This window comes from Camarhynchus parvulus, chromosome 3 (genome assembly GCF_901933205.1).
Source record: "Camarhynchus parvulus chromosome 3, STF_HiC, whole genome shotgun sequence".
Taxonomy (NCBI): domain Eukaryota; kingdom Metazoa; phylum Chordata; class Aves; order Passeriformes; family Thraupidae; genus Camarhynchus; species Camarhynchus parvulus.
The window spans coordinates 111,717,098-111,744,919 of NC_044573.1; the positions used below are offsets into that span (position 1 = coordinate 111,717,098).

Sequence of the window (27,822 nt, forward strand, 5' to 3'; positions counted from 1 at the left end):
AATTTTTCCCAGGAATTTTCCCAGGAATTCCAAATTTTTCTGCCAATTTTTTTTCATGAATTTTTTCCAGAAATTCCAATTTTTCCTGACAATTTTTTTTTTCCCCAGGAATGCCAAACTTTGAGCCGGAATTTTTTCCTGGAATTTGCAGGAATTTTTCCGTGAATTTCAAATTTTGAGCCGGATTATTTTCTGGGAATTCTCCCAGGAATTCCAAGCCTGGAGTGGGAATTTTTCCTGGGAATTCTGAGCTTTGAGCACAAAATTGTTCCAGGAATTTGCGGGAAATTTTTCCTGGGAATTCCAAACTTTGAGCCGGAATTTTTCCAGGATTTTGTGGGAAATTTTTCGCGGGAATTCCAAACTTTGTGTCAGAATTTTTTCCAGGAATTTTCCCAGGAATTCCAAATTTTCCTGCCAATTTTTTTCAGGAATTTTTTCCAGGAATTCCAAACTTGGAGCAGGAATTTTCCCTAAAATTTGCAGGAATTTTTTCCCGGGAATTTTTTCCTGGGAATTTTTTCCCTCCCATTCCAAGCTTGGAGCGGGAATTTTTTGGAATGGAAATCTGGGATGGGCCTGGTGGGAAAAATTTCCCGGGAGAATTCCAGGGTTTTTTTTTTTTTGGTTTTGGTGGGAATTTTTGGAAATTCATGATGAACTCATAATTACTAATAATTAATGCATTAGAATCGATCGCTTTTTTGCTTCATAATCAACAATTAATAATCCAGATTTGATAATCAATAACTAATCATGAATGCGTTTCCTTAATCAGCTTCCAACGTGGAACAAATAAAATTCCAAGTGTTTAAAGCAATTTTCTTCTCCTTGGAATCCTTGGGAAGCCCCTCCCCTGAGCCCAAAGAATTCCCCAAAAATTCCCAAATACTCCCCAAAGAATTCCCAAATATTTCCCCAAGAATTCCCCGAATAATTCCCCCAAAATTTCCCAATAATTCCCCAAAGAATTCCCCAAATAATCCCCAAACAATTCCCAATAATTCCCAAAGAATTCCCCAAAGAATTCCCAAAGAATTCCTCAAGGAATTTTCAAAAATTCCCAAAGAATTCCCCAAGGATTCCCCAAGGAATTTTCAAAAATTCCCCAAATATTCCCAAATATTCCCCAAAGAATTCCCCAAAGAATTCCCGAAAGAATTCCCAAATATTCCCCAAGAATTCCCCAAATAATTTCAAAATCATCTCCAAGAATTCCCATGGAATAGCCAGAGAAATCCCCAAAAAATTTCCCCAAAAATCCCAAAGATTCCCCAAATATTCCCCAAGGAATTCCCCAAGAATTCCCGAAGGAATTTTCAAAAATTCCCAAAAATATTCCCCAAAGAATTTCAAAGTCATCTCCAAGAATTCCCACAGAATCCCCAAAGAAATCCCCAAAGAATTCCCCAAAATTCCCAAATATTCTCAAATAATCCCCAAAGAATTCCCAATAATTCCCACATAATTTCCCAAAGAATTCCCCAAGGAATTTTCAAAAAATTCCCCAAAAATCCCAAATATTCCCAAAGAATTCCCCCAAAATTCCCAAATGTTCCCCACAGAATTCCCAAAGAATCCCCAAGAATTCCCCCCCACAATTCCCAAGTAGTCTCAAGTCATTCCCAAATCATTCCCTGAAAATGTTCCCAAATCATTCCTGAGGAATTCCCAAAGAATTCCCGATGTTTCCCGAAAAATTCCCCAAAGAATTCCCAAAAAAAATCCCCCAAAAATTCCCAAATAATCCCCACGGGTTTCCCAAAAACTCCCCAAAGAATTCCCAAATATTTCCCCAAGAATTCCCCGAATAATTCCCAAAAGTTCCCAAAAATTCCCAAAGAATTCCCCAAACATTCCCCAAGAATTCCCACAGAATTCCCAAAGAATTCCCCAATAATTCCCCAAAGAATTCCCCAAATAATCCCCAAAGAATTTCCAATAATTCCCAAATATTTTCCCAAAGAATTCCCCAAGGATTCCCCAAGGAATTTTCAAAAATTCCCAATGAATTCCCCAAAGAATTCCCCAAAATTCCCAAATATTCTCAAACAATCCCCAAAGAATTCCCAAATATTCCCCAAAGAATTCCCCAAATAATTTCAAAGTAATCTCCAAGAATTCCCACGGAATTCCCAAAGAATTCCCCAAAGAATTCCCAAAGAATTCCCCAAGGAATTTTCAAAAATTCCCAAAAATTCACAAATATTCCCCAAAGAATCCCCAAATAATTTCAAAATCATCTCCAAGAATTCCCAAGAAATCCCCAAAGAATTCCCAAATATTCTCAAATAATCCCCAAAGAATTCCCAATAATCCCCAAAGAATTCCCAAACAATTCCCCCAATAAATCCCCAAAGAATTCCCAAACAATTCCCCAAGGAATTCCCAAATATTCCCAAATATTCCCCAAAAATTCCCCAAAAAAATCCCCCCAAAATTCCAAAGAATTCCCAAATATTCTCAAATATTCCCAAAGAATTCCCCAAGGAATTTTCAAAAATTCCCAAATATTCCCCAAAAATTCCCCCAAAATTTCCCCCAAATTCCCCAAATCATCCCAAAGGATTTCTGAGGCATTCCCCAAAGAATTCCCCAAAAATTCCCAAATATGCCAAAAAATTCCCCCAAAAATTTCCCAAAAATTCCCCAAATCATCCCAAAGGATTTCTGAGGAATTCCCCAAAGAATTCCCCCAAAATTCCCATTTTCCCCCCCAAAAAATCCCAATAAATCCAAAAATTCCTGATTTCTCCTCCCCCTCATTCCCAAATTTCCTCTCCGCCCTCACCCTCATCCACAATTCCCAATCCCTTTTCCCTCCCCCAAACCAAATCCCAAATCCCCCCAAAAAATCCCAAATAACCCCAACCCCAAATTCCAAAATCCTGAATTCCCAAATCCTAAATCCCCAAACCGCCCAAAACTGGAAAAATCCCCAATTCTCAAATCCCCCGAAACGCTGAATCCCAATAACCCCAAACCCCAAAATTCTGAAATCCCCCAAAGCCCCAAAATCCCAAAATCCCCAAAATCCCCAAAATCCCAAACCCTGAATCACAAATCCCGAAATCCCCAAATCCTGAAAACCTCCAAAATCCCAAAAACCTCAAAAATCTCCCAAACCCCAAATCTTGAAAATCCCAAAGATCCCAAAATCCCCAAAACCCTGAATCCCAATTCCAAACCCCCAAAAATCTCAAAAATCCCAAAAACCCCAAATTCCCACACAAAAAACCCAAATTCCCGAATCCCAAATCCCCAGAATCCCAACAATCCCAAAGATCCCCAAATCCTCAAACCCCAGATCCCAAATCCCCCAAATCCCCCAAATCTCCAAAATCCCAGATCCCCAAAACCCCAAATCCCAAAATCCCCAAATCCAAATCCCAAAAATCCCAGGAATCCCAAATCCCAAATGGCCAAGAATCCCAAAAACCCCAAAATCCCAAATGTCCAAAAAATTCCCTAAACCGCCAAAATCCCCAAAATCCCCAAAACCCAAAAATCCCAAATCCCAAACTCCAAACCCCAAAATCTGAACTCCCAAATCCCAAAATCCCCAAAGCCCGAAAACCTCAAAAATCCCAAATATCAAAAAAATCCCAAAATCCCAGATCCCCAAACCCCAAACCCCAAAAATTCCAAATCCCAAAACCCCCAAATCCTGAAAACCCCAAAAATCCCAAATATCTGAAAAATCCCCAAACCCCCAAATCCCAAAAATCCCAAATCCCAAACTCCAAACCCCCAAACCCCAAATCCCCAAAACGCAAAATCCCCAAACCCCAAAAATCCCAAATCCCAAACTCCAAACCCCCAAACCCCCAAAATCCGAACTCCCAAATCCCAAAACCCCCAAATTCCCCAAAACCCCAGAAATCCAAATATCTGAAAAATCCCCAATCTCCCAAAACCCCAAACCCCAAACCCCAAAAATCCCAAATCCCAAACCCCAAAACCCCCAAACCCCAAAAATCCGAATTCCCAAATCCCAAACTCCCCAAATCCCGAAAACCCCAAAAATCCCAAATATCCAAAAATCCCCAAAATCCCAGATCCCCAAAACCCCAAATCCCAAACCCGAAATTCCAAATCCCAAACTCCAAACCCTCCAAATCCCCAAAACCCCGAATTCCCAAATCCCAAAAACCCCAAAAATCAAAAACCCAAATCCCCAAATCCCCAAAATTCCCAGGGATCCCAAATCCCAAAATCCCCAAAACCCCAAAGCCCCAAAAATCCCAAATGCCCGAAAAATCCCCAAAATCCCAAACCCCAAATCTCCCAAGAATCCCAAATCCCAAACTCCCCAAATCCCCAAACCCCAAAAATCCCAGATCCCCAAAACCCCAAACCCCAAATCCCAAACTCCCCAAATCCCAAAAACCCCCAAAATCCCAAATATCCGAAAAATCCCAAAAATCCCAAACCCCAAATCTCCCAAGAATCCCAAATCACATAATCCCAAATGGCCACAAAATCCCCAAATCCCCAAAACCCAAAAATTCCCAATCCCAAACTCCAAACCCCCAAAATCCGAACTCCCAAATCCCAAAACCCCCAAATCCCCAAAACCCCAAAAATCCCAAATAGCTGAAAAATCCCCAAAGCCCCAAGCCCCGCCCCTCCCGCTAAGCCCCGCCCCCCTCTCTAAGCCCCGCCCCTTCTCCCAGCGCGCTTCCCCCCTCGCCCCACTTATTCCCCAAGCCCCGCCCATTCCCAAGCCCCTCCCCTCTGTCTAAGCTCCGCCCCTTCTCCCTCCCCGCTTTCCCCTCCCTGGCCCCACTTATTCCCCAAGCCCCGCCCCTTCCCCAAGCCCCGCCCTTCCCTCAAGCCCCGCTATCTCGCTAAGCCCCGCCCCTCTCTCTAAGCCCCGCCCCTTCTCCTTCCGCACTTTCCCCCCGGCCCCAATTATTCCCCAAGCCCCGCTCTCTCGCTAAGCCCCGCCCATTCCCCAAGCCCCGCCCCTTCTCCCTCCCCCTTTCCCCTCCCTCGCCCCACTTATCGCCCAAGCCCCGCCCATTCCCAAGCCCCGCCCCTCTTCCTAAGCCCCGCCCCTTCTCCCTACCCGCTTCCCCTCCCTCGCCCCACGTATTCCCCAAGCCCCGCCCCCTCTCTCTGAGCCCCGCCCCTTCTCCCTACCCGCCTCCCCCCTGGCCCCATTATCCCCCAAGCCCCGCCCCTTCCCCAAGCCCCGCCCCTTCTCCCTACCCGCTTCCGCCGGCCCATTATCCCCCAAGCCCCGCCCATTTCCCAAGCCCCGCCCTCTCTCTAAGCCCCGCCCTTTCTCCCCCACCGCTTTCCCCTCTCTCGCCCCACTTATTCCCCAAGCCCCGCCCTCCTCAAACCCCGCCCCCTCTCTCTAAGCCCCGCCCCTTACCCCTCCCCGCTTTCCCTCCCTTCCTCCATTCTCCAAGCCCCGCCCCCTCTCTCTAAGCCCCGCCCCTTGTCTCTCCCCGCTTCCCCGGCCCATTATCCCCCAAGCCCCGCCCATTCCCAAGCCCCTCCCCTCTGTCTAAGCCCCGCCCCTTCTCCCTCCCCCGCTTTCCCCTCCCTCGCCCCACTTATCCCCCAAGCCCCGCCCCTTCCCAAAGCCCCGCCCCTTCCCCAAGCCCCGCCCCTGTGTCTAAGCCCCGCCCCCTCTCCCCGCCGCTCTCCCCGCGCCTCCGTCCTTTCTCCGTCCCGCAGGTAAGAAATTCCCGCGGGTTTTTCGCGCCAAAAATTGCGATATTTTCCCGCCAAAACCGGCCTTCCCACCCCCCCTCTCTTTGCCCGCTTCTCGCGGCAAAAATGGAATTTTTAATTTTTATTTTTTTTATTTTTTTATTTTTTTTGAAGGGAAAAGTTTTGCTGGAGTTGGAGGGAAAAATTCTCCAAAAAAAACCCGGGAAATTCTCAAATTCCCGCGGGTTTGTTTTGGGGGTTTTCCCGGGAAAAATGGGAATGGCACGGAAGGGGTTAAAGCCGCAAAAAAAAAGGGGGAAAAATCCCCAAAAATCCGGGAAAAATCGCCCAAAAATTCAGGAAAACCCTGGGGAAAATGCCCAAAAAATCCCCCCCAAAAATCCCTAAAAAATCCGGGGAAAATCCTCAAAAATCCAGGAAAAATCCCCCAAAAATTCAGGAAAATAACCGGGAAAAATCCGGGAAAAATCCAGGAAAAATCCTCAAAATAATCCCTAAAATATCCGGGAAAATTCCCTAAAAATCCGAGAAAAATAAAAAAAATCCCCCAAAAATCCAGGAAAAATCCCCCCCAAAATCCCCCAAAAATCTGGGAAAAATTCTCAAAAAAATCCCCCAAAAATCCCTAAAAAATCCGGGAAAAATCCCCCAAAAATCAGGAAAAACCTGGGAAAAATCCGGGGAAAAATCCCAAAAAACCCCCCCAAATAATCCCTAAAAAATCCGAGAAAATTCCCCAAAAATATGAGAAAAATTTTTAAAAAATCCCCCCAAAAATCCAGGAAAAAACCTGGGAAAAATCCCCCCAAAAATCCCTAAAAAATCCGGGGAAAATCCCCCAAAAATTCAGGGAAAAATCCCCAAAAATCCGGGGAAAATCCCAAAAAATTCCCAAAAAAATCCCCCAAAAATTCAGGAAATAACCTGGGAAAAATCCCCCAAAACTCCCTAAAAAATCCCGGAAAAATCCCCCAAAATTCAGGAAAAAACCGGGAAAAATCCGGGGAAAATCCCCAAAAGAATCCCTAAAAAATCCGGGAATAATCCCACAAAAATCCACCAAAATCCCCACAAAAATCCAGGAAAAATCCCCCAAAAATTCAGGGAAAAACCGGGAAAAATCCCCAAAAAATCCCCCCAAAAATCCCTACAAAATCCGGGAAAATTAAAAAAAAAATCCCCCAAACAATCCAGGAAAAATTCCCTCAAAAATCAGGAAAAATCCGGGAAAAATCCCCAAAATAATCCCTAAAAAATCCGGAAAAAATCTTGAAAAAATCCCTAAAAAATCCCCACAAAAATCCCGGAAAAATAAAAAAAATCCTCCCAACAATCCAGGGAAAAAACCCCGAAAATTGAGGAAAAAACGGGAAAAATCCCTAAAAAATCCGGGAAAAATCCGCAAAAAATCCCCCCAAAATCCGGGAATAATTAAAAAAAAAATCCCCAATAATCCAGGTAAAATCCCCCCAAAATCAGGAAAAAACCGGGAAAAAATCCCCAAAATAATCCCTTAAAAATCCAGGAAAAATCCCCCCAAAATTAAAAAAAAAATCCGGGAAAAATCCCCCCAGAATGCCCCCAAAATCAGGGTAAAATAAAAAAATAGCCCCAAAAAATCCAGGAAAAATGCCCTAAAAATTCAGGGGAAAACCTGGAAAAATCCGGGAAACATCCCCAAAAAATCCCAGAAAAATAAAATAAAAACAAAACGAAAAAATCCCCCCAAATCCCAAAAATATCCTTTAAAAATGGCCCAAAATTCCTTAAAAATCCTTGAAAAAATCCTGGGAAAATTCCCAAAAAATCCTAAAAAACTCCCTTAAAAATCCCCCCAAAATTCCTTAAAATTCCCCCAAAATCCTAAAAAAACTCCTAAAAAAATCCTTGCAAAATGCCCCAAAATTCTTTAAAAAACCTTGAAAAAATCCTGAAAAAATCCCCCAAAAATGCCCCCAAAATCCCAAAAATATCCTTTAAAAATCCCCCAAAATCCCCCAAAAATCCCCAAAAATCCTAAAAAATTTCCCTTTAAAATCCCCCCAAAAATCCTGGGGAAATTCCCCCAAAATTCCTTTAAAATCCCTCAAAAAATCCCCAAAATTCCCCAAAAAAAACCCCAAAAAAATCCCCAAAAATCCCATAAATATCCTATAAAAATCCCCCCAAATTCTTTACAAATCCTTTAAAAAATGCTGGAAAAATCCCCAAATAATCCTAAAAAAATTCCTTTAAAAATCCCCCCAAAATGCCCCAAAATTCCTTAAAAATCCTTGAAAAAATCCCCCCAAAATCTCGGAAAATCCCCCCCAAAAATCCTAAAAAAACTCCTAAAAAAATCCTTGCAAAATGCCCCAAAATTCTTTAAAAAACCTTGAAAAAATCCTGAAAAAATCCCCCAAAAATTCCCCCAAAATCCCAAAAATATTCTTTAAAAATCCCCAAAAAATCCCCCAAAAATCCCCAAAAATCCTAAAAAATTTCCCTTTAAAATCCCCCCAAAAATCCTGGGGAAATTCCCCCAAAATTCCTTAAAAATCCTTCAAAAAATCCCAAAAAAATCCAAAAAAATCCCCCAAAAATTCCCCAAAAATCTCCAAAAAACGCCCCCAAAATCCCCCAAAATTCCTGAAAAATCCTTGAAAAATCCTGGAAAAATCCCCCCAAAATCCTAAAATATTTCCTTTTAAAATCCCCCCCAAAATGCCCCAAAATTCCTTAAAAATCCTTCAAAAAATCCCCAAAAAATCTCCAAAAATTCCCCCAAACCCCCCCCAAAAATCCCAAAAATTCCCCCAAAAATCCCAAAAATTCCTTAAAAATCCCCCCAGAAATCCTAAAAAATTTCCTTTTAAAATCCCCCCAAAAATCCTGGGGAAAATTCCCCCAAATTCCTTAAAAATCCTTCCAAAAAATCCCAAAAAATCCCCCAAAATCCTAAAAAAATGTCTTTAAAAATCCCCCCAAAATCCCCCCAAAAATCCCCCAAAAATCCCCCAAAAATCCCCCAAAAAATCCCCCAAAAATCCCCAAAAATCCTAAAAAATTTCCCTTTAAAATCCCCCCAAAAATCCGGGGAAAATTCCCCCAAAATTCCTTAAAAATCCTTCCCAAAAATCCCAAAAAAAAAAAAAAAAAATCCCCCAAAAATTCCTTTCAAAACCCCCCAAAGTGCCCCAAAATCCCTTAAAAATCCTGAATAAAATCCCCAAAAAATCCCCCAAAATCCTAAAAAATTTCCTTTCAAAATCCTCCCCAAAAATCCCCAAAAATCCCAAAAAAAACCCCCCAAAATCCCCCAAAAAAAATCCCAAAAAAAATCCCCCAACCAAAAATCCCAAAAAATCCCTTAAAATCCCCCAAAAATCCCAAAAAAAATCCCCAAAAAAAAATCCTACAAAATTTCCTTTTAAAATCCCCCCAAAAAATCCCCCAAACATCCCCCAAAAAATTGTTTCCATAGAATTAATTAACTATTAATGTAATTATTGCCGGATTTATTTCCATAGGATTAATTAATTATTAGAGTAATTATTACCTTATTTGTTTTCATAGAATTAATTAACTATTCGTGTAATTACTGCTGTATTGTTCTCATAGAATTCATTAATTATTAGTGTAATTATTGCCGGATTTGTTCTCATAGAATTAATTAATTATTAGTAATTATTTCTGTATTTGTTTTCATAGGATTAATTAATTATGAATGGAATTATTGCTGTATTTATTTCCATAGGTGTAATTAATTATTAGTGTAATTATTGCCAGATTTGTTTTCATGGAATTAATTAATTATTAGTGTAATTATTGCTCTATTTGTTTTCATAGAATTAATTAATTGTCATTAATTATTCTTAATTAATTACTGTTATTAATTATTTATTTATTAATTAATTATTAATTATTATTAATTAATTATTTCTTTTTAATAGATGAAATTAATGATTCAGTTTAGGTTTCACACATTAAATTAAGTAGTCATTAAAATATTTATTTTTTGTATTTTTAATTACATTATATAATTCTTCGTTCCCTAATTACATAACGGTCATTAATGATTAATTAATTATTCCTGGATTTCTTTTTAATAGATTAAATTAATCATTAAGTTTACATCTCACACATTACATTAATTCCTCATTAGCATATTGATTTTTTGCATATTTAATGACATTATATAATTCTCCATTCCCTAATTACATAACCCTCATTAATGATTAGTTAATTATCAGTGGATTTCTTTTTAATAAATTCAATTAATCATTCAGTTTAGGTTTCACACATTAAATTAATTAGTTATTAAAATATTGATTTTTTGCCCATTTAATTACATTATATAATTCTCCATTCCCTAATTACATAACCCTCATTAATGATTAATTAATTATCAGTGGATTTCTTTTTAATAGATTCAATTAATGATTCAGTTTAGGTTTCATACATTAAATTAATTAGTTATTAAAATATTTATTTTGTGTCTATTTAATTACGTTATATAATTCTCCATTCCCTAATTACATAAGCCTCATTAATGATTAATTAATTATCAGTGGATTTCTTTTTAATAGATTCAATTAATCATTAATTTTACATTTCACACACTAAATTAATTAATCATTAAAATATTGATTTTTTGTATTTTTAATTACATTATATAATTCTGCATTCCCTAATTACATAACCCTCATTAATGATTAATGAATTATTCATGGCTTTCTTTTTAATAGATTCAATTAATCATTAATTTTACATTTCACACATTAAATTAATCAATCATTAAAATATTTATTTTTTGTCGATTTAATTGCGTTATATAATTCTCCATTCTGTAATTACATAAGGCTCATTAATGATGAATTAATTATTCATGGATTTCTTTTTTAATAGATGAAATTAATGATTCAGTTTAGGTTTCACACACTAAATTAATTAATCATTACAATATTTCTTTTTTGTATTTTTAATTACATTATATAATTCTCCACTCCCTAATTACATAAACATCATTAATGATTAATTAATTATCAGTGGATTTCTTTTTAATAAATTCAATTAATCATTCAGTTTAGGTTTCATACATTAAATTAATTAGTTATTACAATATTTATTTTTTGCCTATTTAATGACGTTATATAATTCTTTATTCCCTAATTACATAACCCTCATTAATGATTAATTAATTATCAGTGGATTTCTTTTTAATAGGTTCAATTAATGATTCAGTTTAGGTTTCACACATTAAATTAATCAATCATTAAAATATTGATTTTTTGTATTTTTAATTACATTATATAATTCTCCATTCCCTAATTACATAAGCCTCATTAATGATTAATTAATTATCAGTGGATTTCTTTTTAATAAATTAAATTAATCATTCAGTTTAAGTTTCATACATTAAATTAATTAATCATTACAATATTTCTTTTTTGTGTTTTTAATTACATTATATAATTCTCCATTCCCTAATTACATAACCCTCATTAATGATTAATGAATTATTCATGGATTTCTTTCTAATAGATGAAATTAATCATTCAGTTTAGGTTTCATGCATTAAATTAATCAATCATTAAAATATTGATTTTTTGCATTTTTAATTACATTATATAATTCTCCATTCCCTAATTACATAACCCTCATTAATGATTAATTAATTTTCAGTGGATTTCTTTTTAATAGGTTCAATTAATCATTCAGTTTAGGTTTCATACATTAAATTAATTAGTTATTAAAATATTTATTTTTTGTCTATTCAATGACATTATATAATTCTCCATTCCCTAATTACATAAGCCTCATTAATGATTAATTAATTATTCATGGATTTCTTTTTAATAGATTCAATTAATGATTCAGTTTAGGTTTCACACATTAAATTAATTAATCATTACAATATTTATTTTTTGCCTATTTAATTACATTATATAATTCTCCACTCCCTAATTACATAAGCCTCATTAATGATTAATTAATTATCAGTGGATTTCTTTTTAATAGATGAAATTAATCATTCAGTTTAGGTTTCATACATTAAATTAATTAGTTATTAAAATATTTATTTTTTGCCTATTTAATTACGTTATATAATTCTTTATTCCCTAATTACATAACCCTCATTAATGATTAATTAATTATCAGTGGATTTCTTTTTAATAAATTAAATTAATCATTCAGTTTAGGTTTCATACATTAAATTAATTAATCATTACAATATTTCTTTTTTGTATTTTTAATTACATTATATAATTCTCCACTCCCTAATTACATAAGCCTCATTAATGATTAATTAATTATCAGTGGATTTCTTTTTAATAAATTCAATTAATCATTCAGTTTAGGTTTCACACATTAAATTAATTAGTTATTAAAATATTTATTTCTTGTATTTTTAATTGCGTTACATAATTCTCCATTCTGTAATGACATAAGGCTCATTAATGATGAGTTAATTAATAATTAATGACCGATGTCCCGCAGCGTTTCCCGGCCTCTCCATGGGAATTTGCTCCCTCTGGGTTCTGCTGCTGCTGCTGCTGCTGCCAGGGGGTGAGAAATGGGAACAAAATCCCCAAAAAATCCCAAAAAGTGCCCAAGAAATAAACAAAATAATTCCCCAAAATTCCTAAAACTCCCCCCAAAAATCCCCAAAAAATCAACCCCCAAATAGAAAAAATAATTCCCCCAAAATTCCCCAAAAAATCCCCAAAAATCCCCCCAAAAATTCCCCCAAAATTATCCCGGAAATAAAAAAAAATCACCAAAAAATTCCCCCCCAAAAATTCCCCACAAATCCCAAAACATTCCCCAAAAAATAAACAAAATAATTCCCCAAAAATTCCTAAAAATCCCTCCAAAAATCCCCGAAAAATCCCCGAAAAATCCCCAAAAAATCCCCCAAAATTCCCCACCAAATCCCCAAAATTTCCGCAAATATTTCCCAAAAAAAATTCCCCAAAAATCCCAAAAAATTCCCCCAAAATCCCCAAAAATTGTGCAAAAATTTCTCCCAAAAATCCCCCAAAAATCCCAAAAAATTCCCAAAAATCCCCCAAAAGTAAAAACATCAAATCCCAAAAAATTCCCCCAAAAATTCCCTCCAAAATCCCCCCAAATAAAAAATATAATTCCCAAAAAATCCCCCAAAAATCCCCCAAAAATTCCCAAAAATTCCCAAAAATTCCCCCCAAATCCCCAAAAATTCCAAAAAACCCCCCAAAATCCCAAAATATTCCCCCAAAAATTCCCAAAAAATTCCCCCAAAATCGAAAAAAAATCCAAAAAATTCCCCCAAAATCCCCTCAAAAATAAAAAATTAATTCCCAAAAACCCCCAAAAAATTTCCCCAAAAAAAAAAAAAAATCCCCAAAAAATCTCCGAAAAATCCCAAAAAATCCCAAAAATCCCCAAAAATAAAACATATCAATCGCAAAAAATTCCCAAAACATCCCCCCAAAAATCCCAAAAAATCCCCCAAAATTTCCCCCAAAATCCCCAAAATTTCCCCAAATCTTCCCAAAAAAATTCCCAAAAATCCCCCCAAAAATTCCCAAAAAATCCCAAATATTTCCACAAAAATCCCCAAAAATTCCTCAAAAAATCATCCCCCAAAATTAAAAAAATAATTCCCAAAAAATTCCCCAATTTCCCAAAATATTTCCCAAAAATCCCCCAAAATAAAATCCCAAAAAATTCCCCAAAAACCCCCAATCAAAAATATCACCAAAATTCCCCCAAAAATCCCAAAAAAATCCCCCAAAAAAAATCCCCAAAAATCCAAAAAATTACCCCAAAAATCCCAAAAAGTTCCCCAAAAATCCCCATAAATCCCAAAAAATTCCCAAAAATCCCAAAAAATTCCCCAAAAATCCCCAATCCCCAAAATTCTCCAAAACCCAAAAATCCCCATCCCCCCCAAAATTGCACAAAATCCCCAAAAACCCCCCAAATACCAAAAAACCCAAAAATCCCAAAAAATTCTCCAAAAAATTCCCCCAAAAATTCCCCAAAAAAATCCCCCAAAATAAAAAATTAATTCCCAAAAAATAACCCCCAAAATCCCAAAAATTCCCCAAAAAATTCCCCAAAATTCCCCAAAAATAAAAAAAAAAATTCCCCAAAAATCCCCAAAAAATCCCCTCCAAAAATCCCCCAAAAAAAAAAAAAATAAAACCCAAAAATTCCCAAAAATCCCCAAAAATTCCCCCAAAAATTCAAAAAATTCCCAAAAAATTCCCCAAAAATTCCCCAAAAATCCCCAAAAAGTCATCCCAAAAATAAAAAATATCATTCCCAAAAAATCCCAAAAAATCCCAAAAAATCCCCCCAAAAAACCAAAAAAAATCCCCAAAAATCCCCAAAAAAAAAAAAAAAAATTAATTCCCAAAAAATCCCCCCAAAAATCCCCAAAAATTCCCTAAAAATTCCCCCAAAAAGAAAAAAATAAACCTCAAAAAATTCCCCAAAAATCCCCAAAAAAAATTCCCCCAAAAATCTCCAAAAATAAAAAATATAATTCCCAAAAAAATCCTAAAAATTCCCCAAAAATTCCCCCCAAAAATTCCCCCAAAATAAAAAACATAATTCCCAAAAATTCCCCAAAAAATCCCAGAAATAAAAAAAATCCCCCAAAAATTCCCCCCCAAAAAAAAAAATTCCCAAAAAATCCCACAAAAAATTCCCCAAAAATTCCCAAAAATTTCCCCAAAAATTCCCCAAAATCCAAAAAATCCCCAAAAATATCCCATCCCCAAAATACCCCCCCCAAAAAAATCAAAATTCCCCAAAAATAAAAAAAATTCCCCGAAAAATCCCAAAATATTCCCAAAATATTCCCGAACAATCCCCCAAAATTCCCAAAAAATCCCAAAAAATCCCCAAAAATCCCCAAAAATTTCCCCAAAAAATTCCCCAAAAATCCCCAAAATTTCCCCAAATATTTCCCAAAAAATTCCCAAAAATCCCCCCAAAAATTCCCAAAAAATCCCCAAAAAAACCCCAAAATCAAAAATATCATTCCCAAAAAATTCCCCCAAAATTCTCCAAAAAATTCCCTAAAAAATTCCCCCAAAATCCCAAAAAATTCCCCAAAAAATGCCCAAAAATAAAAAAAAAATTAATTCTCAAAAATTCCCCCCAAAAATCCCCAAAAATTCCCCCAAAAATCTCAAAAAATTTCCCCAAAAATCCCAAAAATTCCCCCAAAAATTCCCCCAAAAAATCCCAAAAATTCCCCCAAACTCCAAAAAAATCCCCAAAAATTCCCCCAAAATCCAAAAAAAATCCCCCCCAAAATTCCCCAAAAATAAAGAAAATAATTCCCACAAATTCCCCCAAAAATCCCAAAAAATTCCCCAAAAAATCCCCAAAAAGTTCCCCAAGAAATCGAAAAAAAATCCAAAAAAATCCCCCAAAATTGCCCCAAAATTGCCCCAAAACTCCCAAAATTCCCCCAAAATTCCCCAAAATTCCCCCAAAATTCCCCCAAAATTCCCCCAAAATTCCCCCAAAATGCCACAAAATTTTCCCCCAAAAATTCCACAAAATTCTCCCAAAATTTCTGGAAAATTCTTCCAAAATTCCCCCAAAATTTCCCCCCAAATTCCCCAAAATTCCTCCCCAATTTCTCCACATTTGCTTTAAAATTCCCCCAAAATTTTCCCCAAAATTCCCCCAAAAATTCCCCCCAAATTTGCTTTAAAAAATTCTGCATTAATTCCCAAAAATTCTGGATTAATTCCAAATAATTCCCGATTAATTCCTGATTAATTCCCAATTAATTCCCAATTAATTCCCTGATAATTCCCTGATAATTCTGCAATAATTCCTGAATAATTCCCAAATTAAATCCCAATAAATTCCTAAATAATTCCAAATAATTCCCAATTAATTCCCGAATAATTCCCCAATAATTCCCAAATAATTCCCAAATAATTCCCAAATAATTCCCAATTAATTCCTGAATAATTCCCAAATTAAATCCCAATAAATTCCTAAATAATTCCAAATAATTCCCAATTAATTCCCGATTAATTCTGGAATAATTCCCCAATAATTCCCAAATAATTCCCCAATTAATTCCTGAATAATTCCCAAATTAAATCCCAATAAATTCCTAAATAATTCCAAATATTTCCCAATTAATTCCCGATTAATTCTGGAATAATTCCCCAATAATTCCCAAATAATTCCCAATTAATTCCTGAATAATTCCCAAATTAAATCCCAATGAATTCCTAAATAATCCCAAATAATTCCCGATTAATTCTGGAATAATTCCCAAATTAAATCCCAATTTATTCCAAAATAATTCTGATTAATTCCCAAATAATTCCCGATTAATTCCCAGTTAATTCCCCAATAATTCTGCAATAATTCCCCAATAATTCCCATTAATTCCCGATTAATTCTGCAATAATTCCCGATTAATTCCTGAATAAATCCCAAATTAAATCCCAATCAATTCCCCAATAATTCCCAATTAATTGTCGAATAATTCCCGATTAATTCCCCATTCATTCCCAAATAATTCCCAATAATTCCTGAATAATTCCAAATTAAATCCCAATTAATTCCCGATTAATTCCCAAATAATTTCCCAATAATTCCCCAATAATTTCGGAATAATTCCAAATTAAATCCCAATGAATTCCCAAATAATTCCCAAATAATTCCCAAATAATTCCCAATTAATTCCCAGTTAATTCCCCAATAATTCTGCAATAATTCCTGAATAATTCCCAATTTAAATCCCAATGAATTCCCAAATACTTCCCCAATAATTCCCCAATAATTCCTGAATAATTCCCAATTAATTCCCCAATAATTCTCAATTAATTCTGGAATAATTCCTGATTAATTCCTGAATAATTCCCAAATTAAATCCCGATGAATCCCCCAATAATTCCCTAATAATTCCCAATTAATTCTGCAAAAATTCCCTAATAATTCCTGAATAATTCCCAAATTAAATCCCAATTAATTCTGGAATAATTCCCCAATAATTCCTGAACAATTCCCAAATAATTCCCAAATTAAATCCCAATGAATTCCCCAATAATTCCCGATTAATTCTCCAATAATTCCCAATTAATTCTGCAATAATTCATGATTAATTAATTAATAATTCCCAAAATAAATCCCAATGAATTCCCCAATAATTCCGAATAATTCCCCAATAATTCCCCAATAATTCCTGAATAATTCCCGATTAATTCCTGAATACTTCCCAAATTAAATCCCAATTAATGCACAAATAATTCTGAATACTTCCCCAATAATTCTTCAATAATTCTGGAATAATTCCCAAATTAAATCCCAATTAATTCCCAATTAATTCTGAATAATTCCCCAATAATTCCCGAATAATTCCTGATTCATTCCTGATTAATTCTGGAATAATTCCCAAATTAAAGCCCAATAAATTCCCAATTAATTCCCCAATAATTCCCCAATAATTCCCAAATAATTCCCAATTCATTCCTGATTAATTCCGGAATAATTCCCAAATTAAATCCCAATTAATTCCCGATTAATTGCCAATAATTCCCCAATAATTCCCGATTCATTCCTGATTAATTCCGGAATAATTCCCAAATTAAATCCCAATTAATTCCCAATTAATTCTGAATAATTCCCCAATAATTCGAATAATTCCCGATTCATTCCTGATTAATTCCGGAATAATTCCCAAATTAAATCCCAATTAATTCTGAATAATTCCCCAATAATTCCCCGAATAATTCCCGATTCATTCCCGATTAATTCCGGAATAATTCCCAAATTAAAGCCCAATAAATTCCCAATTAATTCTGAATAATTCCCCAATAATTCCCGAATAATTCCTGATTCATTCGTGATTAATTCTGGAATAATTCCCAAATTAAATCCCAATTAATTCCCGATTAATTCTGAATAATTCCCCAGTAATTCCCGATTCATTCTCGATTAATTCCGGAATAATTCCCAAATTAAATCCCAATTAATTCCCGATTAATTCCCCAGTAATTCCCGAATAATTCCCGCTTCATTCCAGCCTGTTCCCGGGATGTTCCCGGCCCGTTCAGGCCGGGCGCGGCGGCGCAGCCACGCCGAGGACCGGCTCTTCCAGCGCCTCTTCTCGGGCTACAACCGCTGGGCCCGGCCCGTGCGCAACACCTCCGACGTCGTCATCGTGCGCTTCGGCCTCTCCATCGCCCAGCTCATCGACGTGGTGAGGCCCAAATTCCCGGCGTTCCGGGGTTGGAATTCCCGGCATTCCAGGGTTGGAATTCCCAGGATTCCGGGGTTGGAATTCCTGAGATTCTGGGGTTGGAATTCCCGGGATTCTGGGGTTGGAATTCCCGGGATTCTGGGGTTGGAATTCCTGGGATTTTGGGGTTGGAACTCCCAGGATTCCAGGGCTGAAATTCCCTGGATTCTGGGGTTGGAATTCCCAGAATTCCAGGGTGTAAATTCCCGGAATTCCGGGGTTGGAATTCCTGAGATTCTGGGGTTGGAATTCCCGGGATTCTGGGGTTGGAATTCCCGGGATTCTGGGGTTGGAATTCCTGGGATTTTGGGGTTGGAACTCCCAGGATTCCAGGGCTGAAATTCCCTGGATTCTGGGGTTGAAATTCCCAAGATTGTGGGGCTGAAATTCCCGGGATTCTGGGGTTGGAATTCCCGGGATTCTGGGGCTGAAATTCCCGGCATTCTGGGGTTGGAATTGCCAAGATTCTGGGGCTGGAATTTCTGGGATTCTGGGGTTGGAATTCCTGGGATTCTGGAGTTGGAATTCCCAAGCTTCCAGGGTGTAAACTCCCAGGATTCCAGGGCCCAAATTCTCGGGATTCTGAGGTTGGAATTCCCGGGATTCTGGGATTGGAATTCGCAAGATTCTGGGGTTGGAATTCCGGGGATTCTGGGATTGGAATTCCTGGGATTCTGGGGTTGGAATTCCGGGGATTCTGGGGCTGGAATTCCCGAGATTCTGGGGTTGGAATTCCTGGAATTCTGGGGCTGAAATCCCAGGGATCCTGGGGTTGGAATTCCTGGGATTCCAGGGCTGGAATTCCTGGGATTCTGGGGTTGGAATTCCCGGGATTCTGGGGTTGGAATTCCCAAGCTTCCAGGGTGTAAATTCCCAGGATTCTTGGGCCCAAATTCCTGGGATTCTGGGGTTGGAATTCCCGGGATTCTGGGGTTGGAATTCCGGGGATTACAGGGCTGAAATTCCCAGGATTCCAGGGCTGAAATTCCCAGGATTCTGGGGCTGGAATTCCCAAGATTCTGGGGTTGGAAATCCCAAGGGATTCTGGGGTTGGAATTCCCGAGATTCTGGGGATGGAATTCCTGGGATTCTGGGGCTGAAATTCCCGAGATTCCAGGGATGGAATTCCCGGGATTCCAGGGCTGAAATTCCCAAGATTCTGGGTTTGGAATTCCCAAGATTCTGGGGCTGAAATTCCGGAGATTCTGGGGCTCAAATTCCTGGGATTCTGGGGTTGGAACTCCCGGGATTCTGGGGTTGGAATTCCCAGGATTCTGGGGCCAAATTCCCGGGATTCCAGGGCCCGAATTCCCGGGATACTGGGGCCCAAATTCCCGAGATTCCAGGGCGAAATTCCTGGCATTCTGGGGTTGGAATTCCATGGATTCTGCAGTGCAAAATTCCTACACTTTCGTGGCCGAAGTTCCCCAGATTCTGGGCTGAAATTCCTGAGATTCCAGGGTGTAAATTCCCGGGATTCTGTAGTGGAAGTTCCTGGGTTTCTGCAGCTGTGATTCCCATCTCTACGTCCCCCATCCCCTATTCCCCGTGTCCCATATCCCTCTATCCCACATCCCAAATCCCCCAATCCCCCATCCCATATCCCTCTGTCCCATATCCCATATCCTTTATCCCATATCCCAAATCCCCCAATCCCCCATCCCATATCCCTCTGTCCCATATCCCATATCCTTTATCCCACAACCCCCGATTCCCAAATCCCCCCATCTCATGTCGCTTTACCCTTTTATCCCCCGATCCCCCATCCCATATCCCTTTATCCCATATCCCTTTATCCCATATCCCTTTATCCCCCTTTATCCCCCATCCCATATCCCTTTATCCATTTCCCCCTTTATCCCCATCCCATATCCCTTTATCCCATATCCCTTTATCCCATATCCCTTTATCCCCCTTTATCCCCCATCCCATATCCCTTTATCCCTCTATCCCTTTATCCCCCAATCCCCATCCCATATCCCTCTGTCCCATATCCCTCTATCCCATATCCCACTATCCCCTATCCCATACTCTTTATCCCTCTGTCCCTTTACCCCTCTATCTCTTTATTCCCCTATTCCTACAACCCTCTATCCCATATTCCTCTATCCCATATCCCTCTATCCCATATCCCTCTATCCCATATCCCTCTATCCCATATCCCTCTATCCCATATCCCTCTATCCCATATCCCTTATCCCATATCCCTCTATCCCATATCCCTCTATCCCATATCCCTCTATCCCATATCCCTCTATCCCATATCCCTCTATCCCATATCCCTCTATCCCATATCCCTCTATCCCATATCCCTCTATCCCATATCCCTCTATCCCATATCCCTCTATCCCATATCCCTCTATCCCATATTCCTCTATCCCCCCATCCCATATCCCTTCATCCCTTATCCCTATATCCCCCTTTCCTATATTCCTGTATCCCCCATCCCATATCCCTTCATCCCCCATCCCTATATCCTTCTATCCCCTATCCCTACATCCCTCCATCCCATATCCCGCCAGTAATTCATCCCTTTATCCCTCCCATCCCCTCTATCCCCATCCCATCCTTTATCCCTTTATCCCCTTATCCTTCCCATCCCATATCCCTTTATCCCCTATTCCCCACCCCAATATCCCCCATCCCATATCCCGTTATCCCTTTATCCTTTTATCCCATATCCCTTTATCCCTCTGCCCCCTATCCCCATCCCGACATCCCTTTAACCCTTTATCCCATATCCCTGATCCCATCCCTCCCCAAATCCCAAATCCATCCTTCCAAATCCCACATCCCACATCCCATATCCCAAATCCACATCCCATATCCCACATCCCTATCCCACATCCCATATCCCATCCCATATCCCATCCACATCCCATATCCCATATCCATATCCATATCCCATCCCACATCCATATCCCACATCCCACATCCCACTCCCCAAATCCCAAATCCCACCCCAATCCCCTTCCAAAATCCCAAATCCCATTCCCCATATCCCAAATCCGAAATCCCACATCCCACATCCCACATCCAAAATCCCAAATCCCACATCCCACTCCCCAAATCCCACATCCCATATCCCACATCCCAAATCCCACCCCAAATCCCAAATCCCAAATCCCAAACCCCAAATCCCACATCCCAAATCCCACATCCCACACCCCACATCCCACATCCCAAATCCCAAATCCCACATCCCAAACCCCAAATCCCATCCCAAATCCCAAATCCCAAACCCCAAATCCCACATCCCAAATCCCAAAACCGCTCCCCTGCTGCCCTCTAGCGACCACAAATCCCAGGAGAACTCATCCCAAGGAGCCGATCCCGATGGAGGCCCTGGAATTTTGGGATCCCCTGGGATTTTGGGATCCCCTGGAATTTTGGGAGTTTTAGGATCCCCTGGGATTTTGGGATCCCCTGGAATTTTGGGACAAAATCCCCAAATGCCTCGGGATCTCCCGGCTCACCCCTCATTCCCACCGCAGGATGAGAAGAACCAGATGATGACCACGAACGTGTGGCTGAAACAGGTGCGGGAATGGGATTGGGGGTTTGGGGTTTGGGGTTTGGGGTTTGGGGGTTTGGGGTTTAGGGTTTGGGGTTTGGGATTTGGGATTTGGGGAGCGGCCGGGGTTTGGGATTTGGGGTTTGGGATTGGGGTTTGGGGTTTGGGATTTGGGGTTTGGGGTTTGGGGTTTGGGATTTGGGATTGGGATTTGTTGAACCAGATGATGACCACCAACGTGTGGCTGAAACAGGTGCGGGAATGGGATTGGGGGTTTGGGGTTTGGGGTTTGGGATTTGGGATTTGGGATTTGGGGTTTGGGGTTTGGGATTTGGGGTTTGGGATTTGGGATTGGGATTTGGGATTGGGGTTTGGGATTTTGGATTGGGGTTCGGGATTGGGGTTCGGAATTGGGGTTTGGGATTGGGATTTGGGATTGGGATTTGGGATTGGGATTGGGATTGGGATTTGGGATTGGGGTTTGGGATTGGGGTTTGGGATTTGGGATTTGGGATTGTGGTTTGGGATTAGGGTTTGGGATTGGGGTTTGGGATTGGGGTTTGGGATTGGGGTTTGGGAATATCGGTTCCCGGGCTGTTCGGGCCATCTCCATGGATGGTGTCCCGCAGGAATGGAGCGATTACAAGCTGCGCTGGGACCCGGCCGAGTACGACAACGTCACCTCCATCCGGGTGCCCTCCGAGATGATCTGGATCCCCGACCTCGTCCTCTACAACAAGTGAGGGGCGGGGCCAGCACGGGGGATGCCTGCGAGGGATGGGAATTCCCGAAATCCCTTCCTATCCCATCCCACCCCATCCATCCATCCATCCCATCCCATCCCATCCATCCCATCCCATCCCATCCCATCCCATCCCATCCCACCTTCATCCCTTCTCCAACCAAGGTTCATCCCAAGATTGATCCCAAGGGTCCAACCAAGACTGATCCCAAGCCTCATCCCAAGGTCCATCCCAAGGTCCATCCCTGACCATCCCAACCCCATTCCTGACCATCCCTGACCATCCCAAGTCCATCCCTGACCATTCCTGACCATCCCTGACCATCCCAATCCCATCCCAAGCCCATCCCTGACCATCCCTGACCATCCCAATCCCATCCCAAGCCCATCCCAATCCCATCCCAAGCCCATCCCAAGGTCCATCCCAATCCCATCCCAAGCCCATCCCTGACCATCCTTGACCATCCCTGACCATCCCTGACCATTCCTGACCATCCCAATCCCACGCCAATCCCATCCCTGACCATTCCCTGTTTTCCAGCGCCGACGGCGAGTTCGCGGTGACGCACATGACCAAGGCCCACCTCTCGTGGGACGGCACGGTCACCTGGGTGCCGCCGGCCATCTACAAGAGCTCCTGCAGCATCGACGTCACCTTCTTCCCCTTCGACCAGCAGAGCTGCAAGATGAAGTTCGGCTCGTGGACCTACGACAAGGCCAAGATCGACCTGGAGAACATGGACCACCAGGTGGACCTCAAGGACTACTGGGAGAGCGGCGAGTGGGCCATCATCAACGCCGTGGGCACCTACAACTCCAAGAAGTACGACTGCTGCACGGAGATCTACCCCGACATCACCTTCTACTTCGTCATCCGCCGCCTGCCGCTCTTCTACACCATCAACCTCATCATCCCGTGCCTGCTCATCTCCTGCCTCACCGTCCTGGTCTTCTACCTGCCCTCGGACTGCGGCGAGAAGATCACGCTGTGCATCTCCGTGCTGCTGTCCCTCACCGTGTTCCTGCTGCTCATCACCGAGATCATCCCGTCCACCTCGCTGGTCATCCCGCTGATCGGCGAGTACCTGCTCTTCACCATGATCTTCGTCACGCTCTCCATCATCATCACCGTCTTCGTGCTCAACGTGCACCACCGCTCGCCCAGCACGCACGCCATGCCCGCCTGGGTGCGCCGGTTCCTCCTGGGCTCCGTGCCCAGGTGGCTCTCCATGAAGAGGCCGCCCCAGGAGGGGACGCGGGGACGGCACGGCCGCCCCGGGGCGCGGCTCAGCACCTCGCGCTGCTGGCTGGAGACCGACGTGGATGACAAGTGGGAGGAAGAGGAAGAAGAAGAAGAAGAAGAAGAAGAAGAAGAAGAAGAAGAAGAAGAGGAGAAGACCTATCCCGCCCACCCCGCCGAATCCAAGGGAAGGGAATTCCGCTACGGGAAGAAGTCCGGGAGTTCGGGACCGCGCGGAGCGTCCAAGGGGAAGGAGGAGGAGGAGGAGAAGGAGGAGGAGGAGGAAGGCTCGGAGCGGGGTTTGGCGCTGTCGCCCAGGATGAGGAAGGCTCTGGAAGGCGTGCAGTACATCGCCGACCACCTGAGGGCCGAGGACGCCGACTTCTCCGTGAGTGCCGGGGCACAGGGGTGGGGATGGAGGTGCCAAAAACTGGGAAGTTCTGGGATCCGTGGGTGGTTCTTGAGACGCCAAAATCGGGATCTGTGGATGGGGCTGGAGATCCCAAAGTTGGGAAGATCTGGGATCTGTGCTTGGTTCTTGACGCCCCAAAATCGGGACCCATGGATGGAGCTGGAGATCCCAAAATTGGGAAGGGAAGTTCTGGGATCTGTGAATGGGACTGGAGATCCCAAAATTGGGACCCACAGATGGGGCTGGAGATCCCAGAATTGGGAAGGGAAGTTCTGGGATCTGTGGATGGGGCTGGAGATCCCAAAATTGGGACCCACAGATGGATGGAGCTGGAGATCCCAAAAATGGAATGGGAAGCTCTGGGATCCGCAGATGGGGCTGGAGATCCCAGAATTTGGGAAGTTCTGGGATCTGTGGATGGGGCTGGAGGTCCCAAAAATTGAATGGAAAGTTCCGGAATGTGTGGATGGGGCTGGAGATCCCAAAGTTGGGAAGGGCAGATCTGGGACCCACGGATGGAGCTGGAGATCCCAGAACTGGGAAGATCTGAGATCTGTAGATGGGGCTGGAGATCCCAAAATTGGGAAGATCTGGGATCTGTAGATGGGGTTGGAGGTCCCAGAACTGGGAAGATCTGGGATCTGTGGGTGGGGCTGGACATCCCAAAATTGGGAAGGGAAGTTCTGGGATCCGTGGATGCATGGGGCTGGAGGTCCCAAAATCAGGACCCATGGATGGGGCAGGGGATCCCAAAATTGGGAGGGAAGTTCTGGGATCTGTGGGTGGGGCTGGAGATCCCAAAAATGGAATGGGAAGTTCTGGGATCTGTGGTTGGTTCTTGACGCCCCAAAATTGGGACCCATGGATGGGGCTGGAGATCCCAAAATTGGGAAGGGAAGTTCTGGGATCTGTGGATGGGACTGGAGGTCCAAAAATTGGGACCCATGGATGGGGCTGGAGATCTCAAAACTGGAATGGAAAGTTCTGGAATGTGTGGATGGAGCTGGAGATCCCAAAGTTGGGAAGATCTGGGATCTGTAGATGTGGTTGGAGGTCCCAGAACTGGGAAGATCTGGGATCCATGGATGGGGCTGGAGATCCCAAAATGAAATGGGAAGTTCTGGGATCCGTGGTTGGTTCTTGACACCCCAAAATTGGGAAGTTCCGGGATCCACGGATGGGGCTGGGATCCGGCATCGCTGGAGGTCCAAAAATTGGGACCCGTGGTGCTGGGATCCGTACATGGAGGAGTTCTGGGGAGGGGGCGTCCCAAAATTGGGAGTCCTGTGGGTGGGGCTGGAGATCCAAAACTGGAATGGGAAGTTCTGGGATTTGTGCTTGTTTCTTGACACCCCAAAATCGGGACCCACGGATGGGGCTGGAGATCCCAAAGTTGGGAAGGGAAGTTCTGGGATCCGTGCATGGGGCTGGAGAGTCCCAAAATGGAATGGGAAGTTCTGGGATCCTTGGATGGGGCTGGAGATCCCAAAATTTGGAAGTTCTGGGATCTGTAGATGGGGCTGCAGGTCCCAGAATTTGGAAGATCTTGGATCTGTGGATGGGGCTGAGAGTCCAAAATGGAATGGGAAGCGGGATCTTGTTGGTTTGACATCCCAAAAGGGATGGGCTGGGGTCCCAAAATAGAGGGTGATCCCAATGGGGTTTGGGTGGGGGTGTCCAATGGTGGGAAGTTCTGGGTTGGTTCTTGACACCCCAAAATCGGACCCATGGAGTGCCGGAAGAGAAGTTCTGGTTGTGGATGGGGAGAGTCCAAAAATGGAATGGGAAGTTCTCGGATCTGTGGTTGGTTCTTGACGCCCCAAAATCGGGACCCATGGATGGGGCTGGAGATCCCAAAGTTGGGATCCATGGATGGATGGAGCTGGAGATCCCAAAATTGGGAAGATCTGGGATCCGTGGATGGGGCAGGAGATCCCAAAATTGAGAGGAACAGTTTTGGGATCCCGGTTTGATTCCTGAGATCCCAAAACTGGGAAAGGAAGATCTGGGACCCACAGATGGGGCTGGAGATCCCAAAATTGGGAACGGAAGTTCTGGGATCCATGGTTGGCTCTTGAGATGCCGAAGTTGGGAAGATCTGGGATCTGTGGATGGGGCTGGAGATCCCAAAATTGGAAAGGTCTGGGAGGTTTGGAGAACCCCAGGTCCAACATGGAGACCTCCACACCCCACCTCAAGATTCCTCAGAAAATTCCAGAATTTTCCACGAGCCTCGGTGTCTCCTCACCATGAGGAGATTCCCAGGAAGCTCTGGGTGCTCTCCTGACCTCTCCCATTCCCGCTTTTCCCGAAGCGGGTTTGGAGAACCCCAGGTCCAACATGGACACCCCCATGTCCCACCTCAAGAATCCTCAGAAAATTCCAGAATTTTCCACGAGCCTCGGTGTCTCCTCACCATGAGGAGATTCCCAGGAAGCTCTGGGCGCTCTCCTGACCTCTCCCATTCCCGCTTTTCCCAAAAGCGGGTTTGCAGAACCCCAGGTCCAACATGGACACCCCCATGTCCCACCTCAAGATTCCTCAGAAAATTCCAGAATTTTCCACGAATTATGGAGTCTCCTGACCACGAGGAGATTCCCAGGAAGCTCTGGGTGCTCTCCTGACCCCGTGAGATTCCCGGTTTGGGATCCAGCTCCGTCCTTCTCCCGCCGGCAGGTGAAGGAGGACTGGAAGTACGTGGCCATGGTGATCGACCGCATCTTCCTGTGGATGTTCATCATCGTCTGCCTGCTGGGCACCGTGGGGCTCTTCCTGCCGCCCTACCTGGCCGGCATGATCTAGGGTGGGCTGGGGATGGTGGTGGGAATGGTGGGAATGGTGGTGGGAATGGTGGGAATGCTGGTGGGAATGGTGGGAATGGTGGTGAGAATGGTGGTGGGAATGGTGGGAATGGTGGTGGGAATGGTGGGAATGGTGGGAATGGTGGGAATGGTGGTGGGAATGGTGGGAATGGTGGTGGGAATGATGGTGGCAATGGTGGTGGGAACGGTGATGGGAATGGTGGGAATAGTGGTGGGAGTGGTGGCAATGGTGGTGGGAGTGGTGGTGGGAACGGTGATGGGAATGGTGGGAATGGTGGGAATGGTGGGAATGGTGGTGGCCGTGTCCTGCTGGGTTCTGGTCAGGAGGTGGAAGCTGTGGGAGATCTCCAGTGGGGATGGAGGGTGCACAAAGGGATGGGGGTGTCCGTGTGCGGTGTGGGAGATGGACGTGATCCCATCATCCCGTGACCCCGTGATCCCGTGATCCCAGGAAGCTGGGGGAGATGCTGCGGATGGTCCGTGCAGAGGGGACGTGGACATGACCCCGTGATCCTGTGATCCCAGGAGGTTGTGGGACAGGGATGAGGCTTCAGAAAGGACACGGACAAGATCCCATAATCCTGAGATCCCAGGATCCCACCATCCCATGGTCCCAGGAGGTCGTGGGACAGGGATAAGGCTTCAGATGGTCTGTGCAGAAGGGACGTGGACATGATCCCATCATCCCATCATCCCGTGGTCCCACCACCCCAGGAAGCTGGGGGAGATGCTGTGGATGGTCCATGCAGAGGGGACACGGACATGATCCCACAATCCCATGATCCCACCATCCCGTGATCCCACCATCTCACCATTCCAGGAAGTTCTGGGACAGCTGTGGATGCTCCATGTAGAAGGGACACGGGCATGATCCCACAATCCCGTGATCCCACAATCCCATGGTCCCAGGAGGTTGTGGGACAGGGATAAGGCTGGGGATGGTCCGTGCAGAGGGGACATGGACATCATCCCACGATCCCATAATCCCACCATGATCCCACCATCCCAGGAAGTTGTGGGACAGGGATAACACTTTGGATTGTCCGTGCAGAAGGGACACGGACACGACCCCACAATCCTGTGATCCCGTGAACCCATGATCCCATCATCCCGTGATCCCATCATCCCATGATCCCATCATCCCGTGATCCCAT

General features: G+C 42.7%; 1 protein-coding gene across 2 annotated transcripts; it reads left to right on the top strand.

Moving 5' to 3' along the window:
* Nucleotides 1-5,653: 5,653 nt before the first annotated feature.
* On the top strand, nucleotides 5,654-27,684 carry CHRNA2 (cholinergic receptor nicotinic alpha 2 subunit). 2 transcript variants are annotated; one of them, XM_030946248.1, is made up of 8 exons: nucleotides 5,654-5,691; nucleotides 12,169-12,237; nucleotides 17,754-17,899; nucleotides 21,433-21,477; nucleotides 22,082-22,191; nucleotides 22,736-23,822; nucleotides 26,523-26,649; nucleotides 27,120-27,684. In XM_030946248.1, exons 2-7 carry the CDS (start codon nucleotides 12,186-12,188, stop codon nucleotides 26,646-26,648), a joined length of 1,566 nt encoding a protein of 521 aa, XP_030802108.1. In that variant the 5' UTR covers nucleotides 5,654-5,691; nucleotides 12,169-12,185; the 3' UTR covers nucleotide 26,649; nucleotides 27,120-27,684. The 2 variants fall into 2 exon arrangements, with proteins under 2 accessions (XP_030802108.1, XP_030802109.1); XM_030946249.1 differs by lacking the exon at nucleotides 5,654-5,691 and having other exon boundaries at nucleotides 12,166-12,237; nucleotides 27,124-27,684.
* Nucleotides 27,685-27,822: the final 138 nt, after the last annotated feature.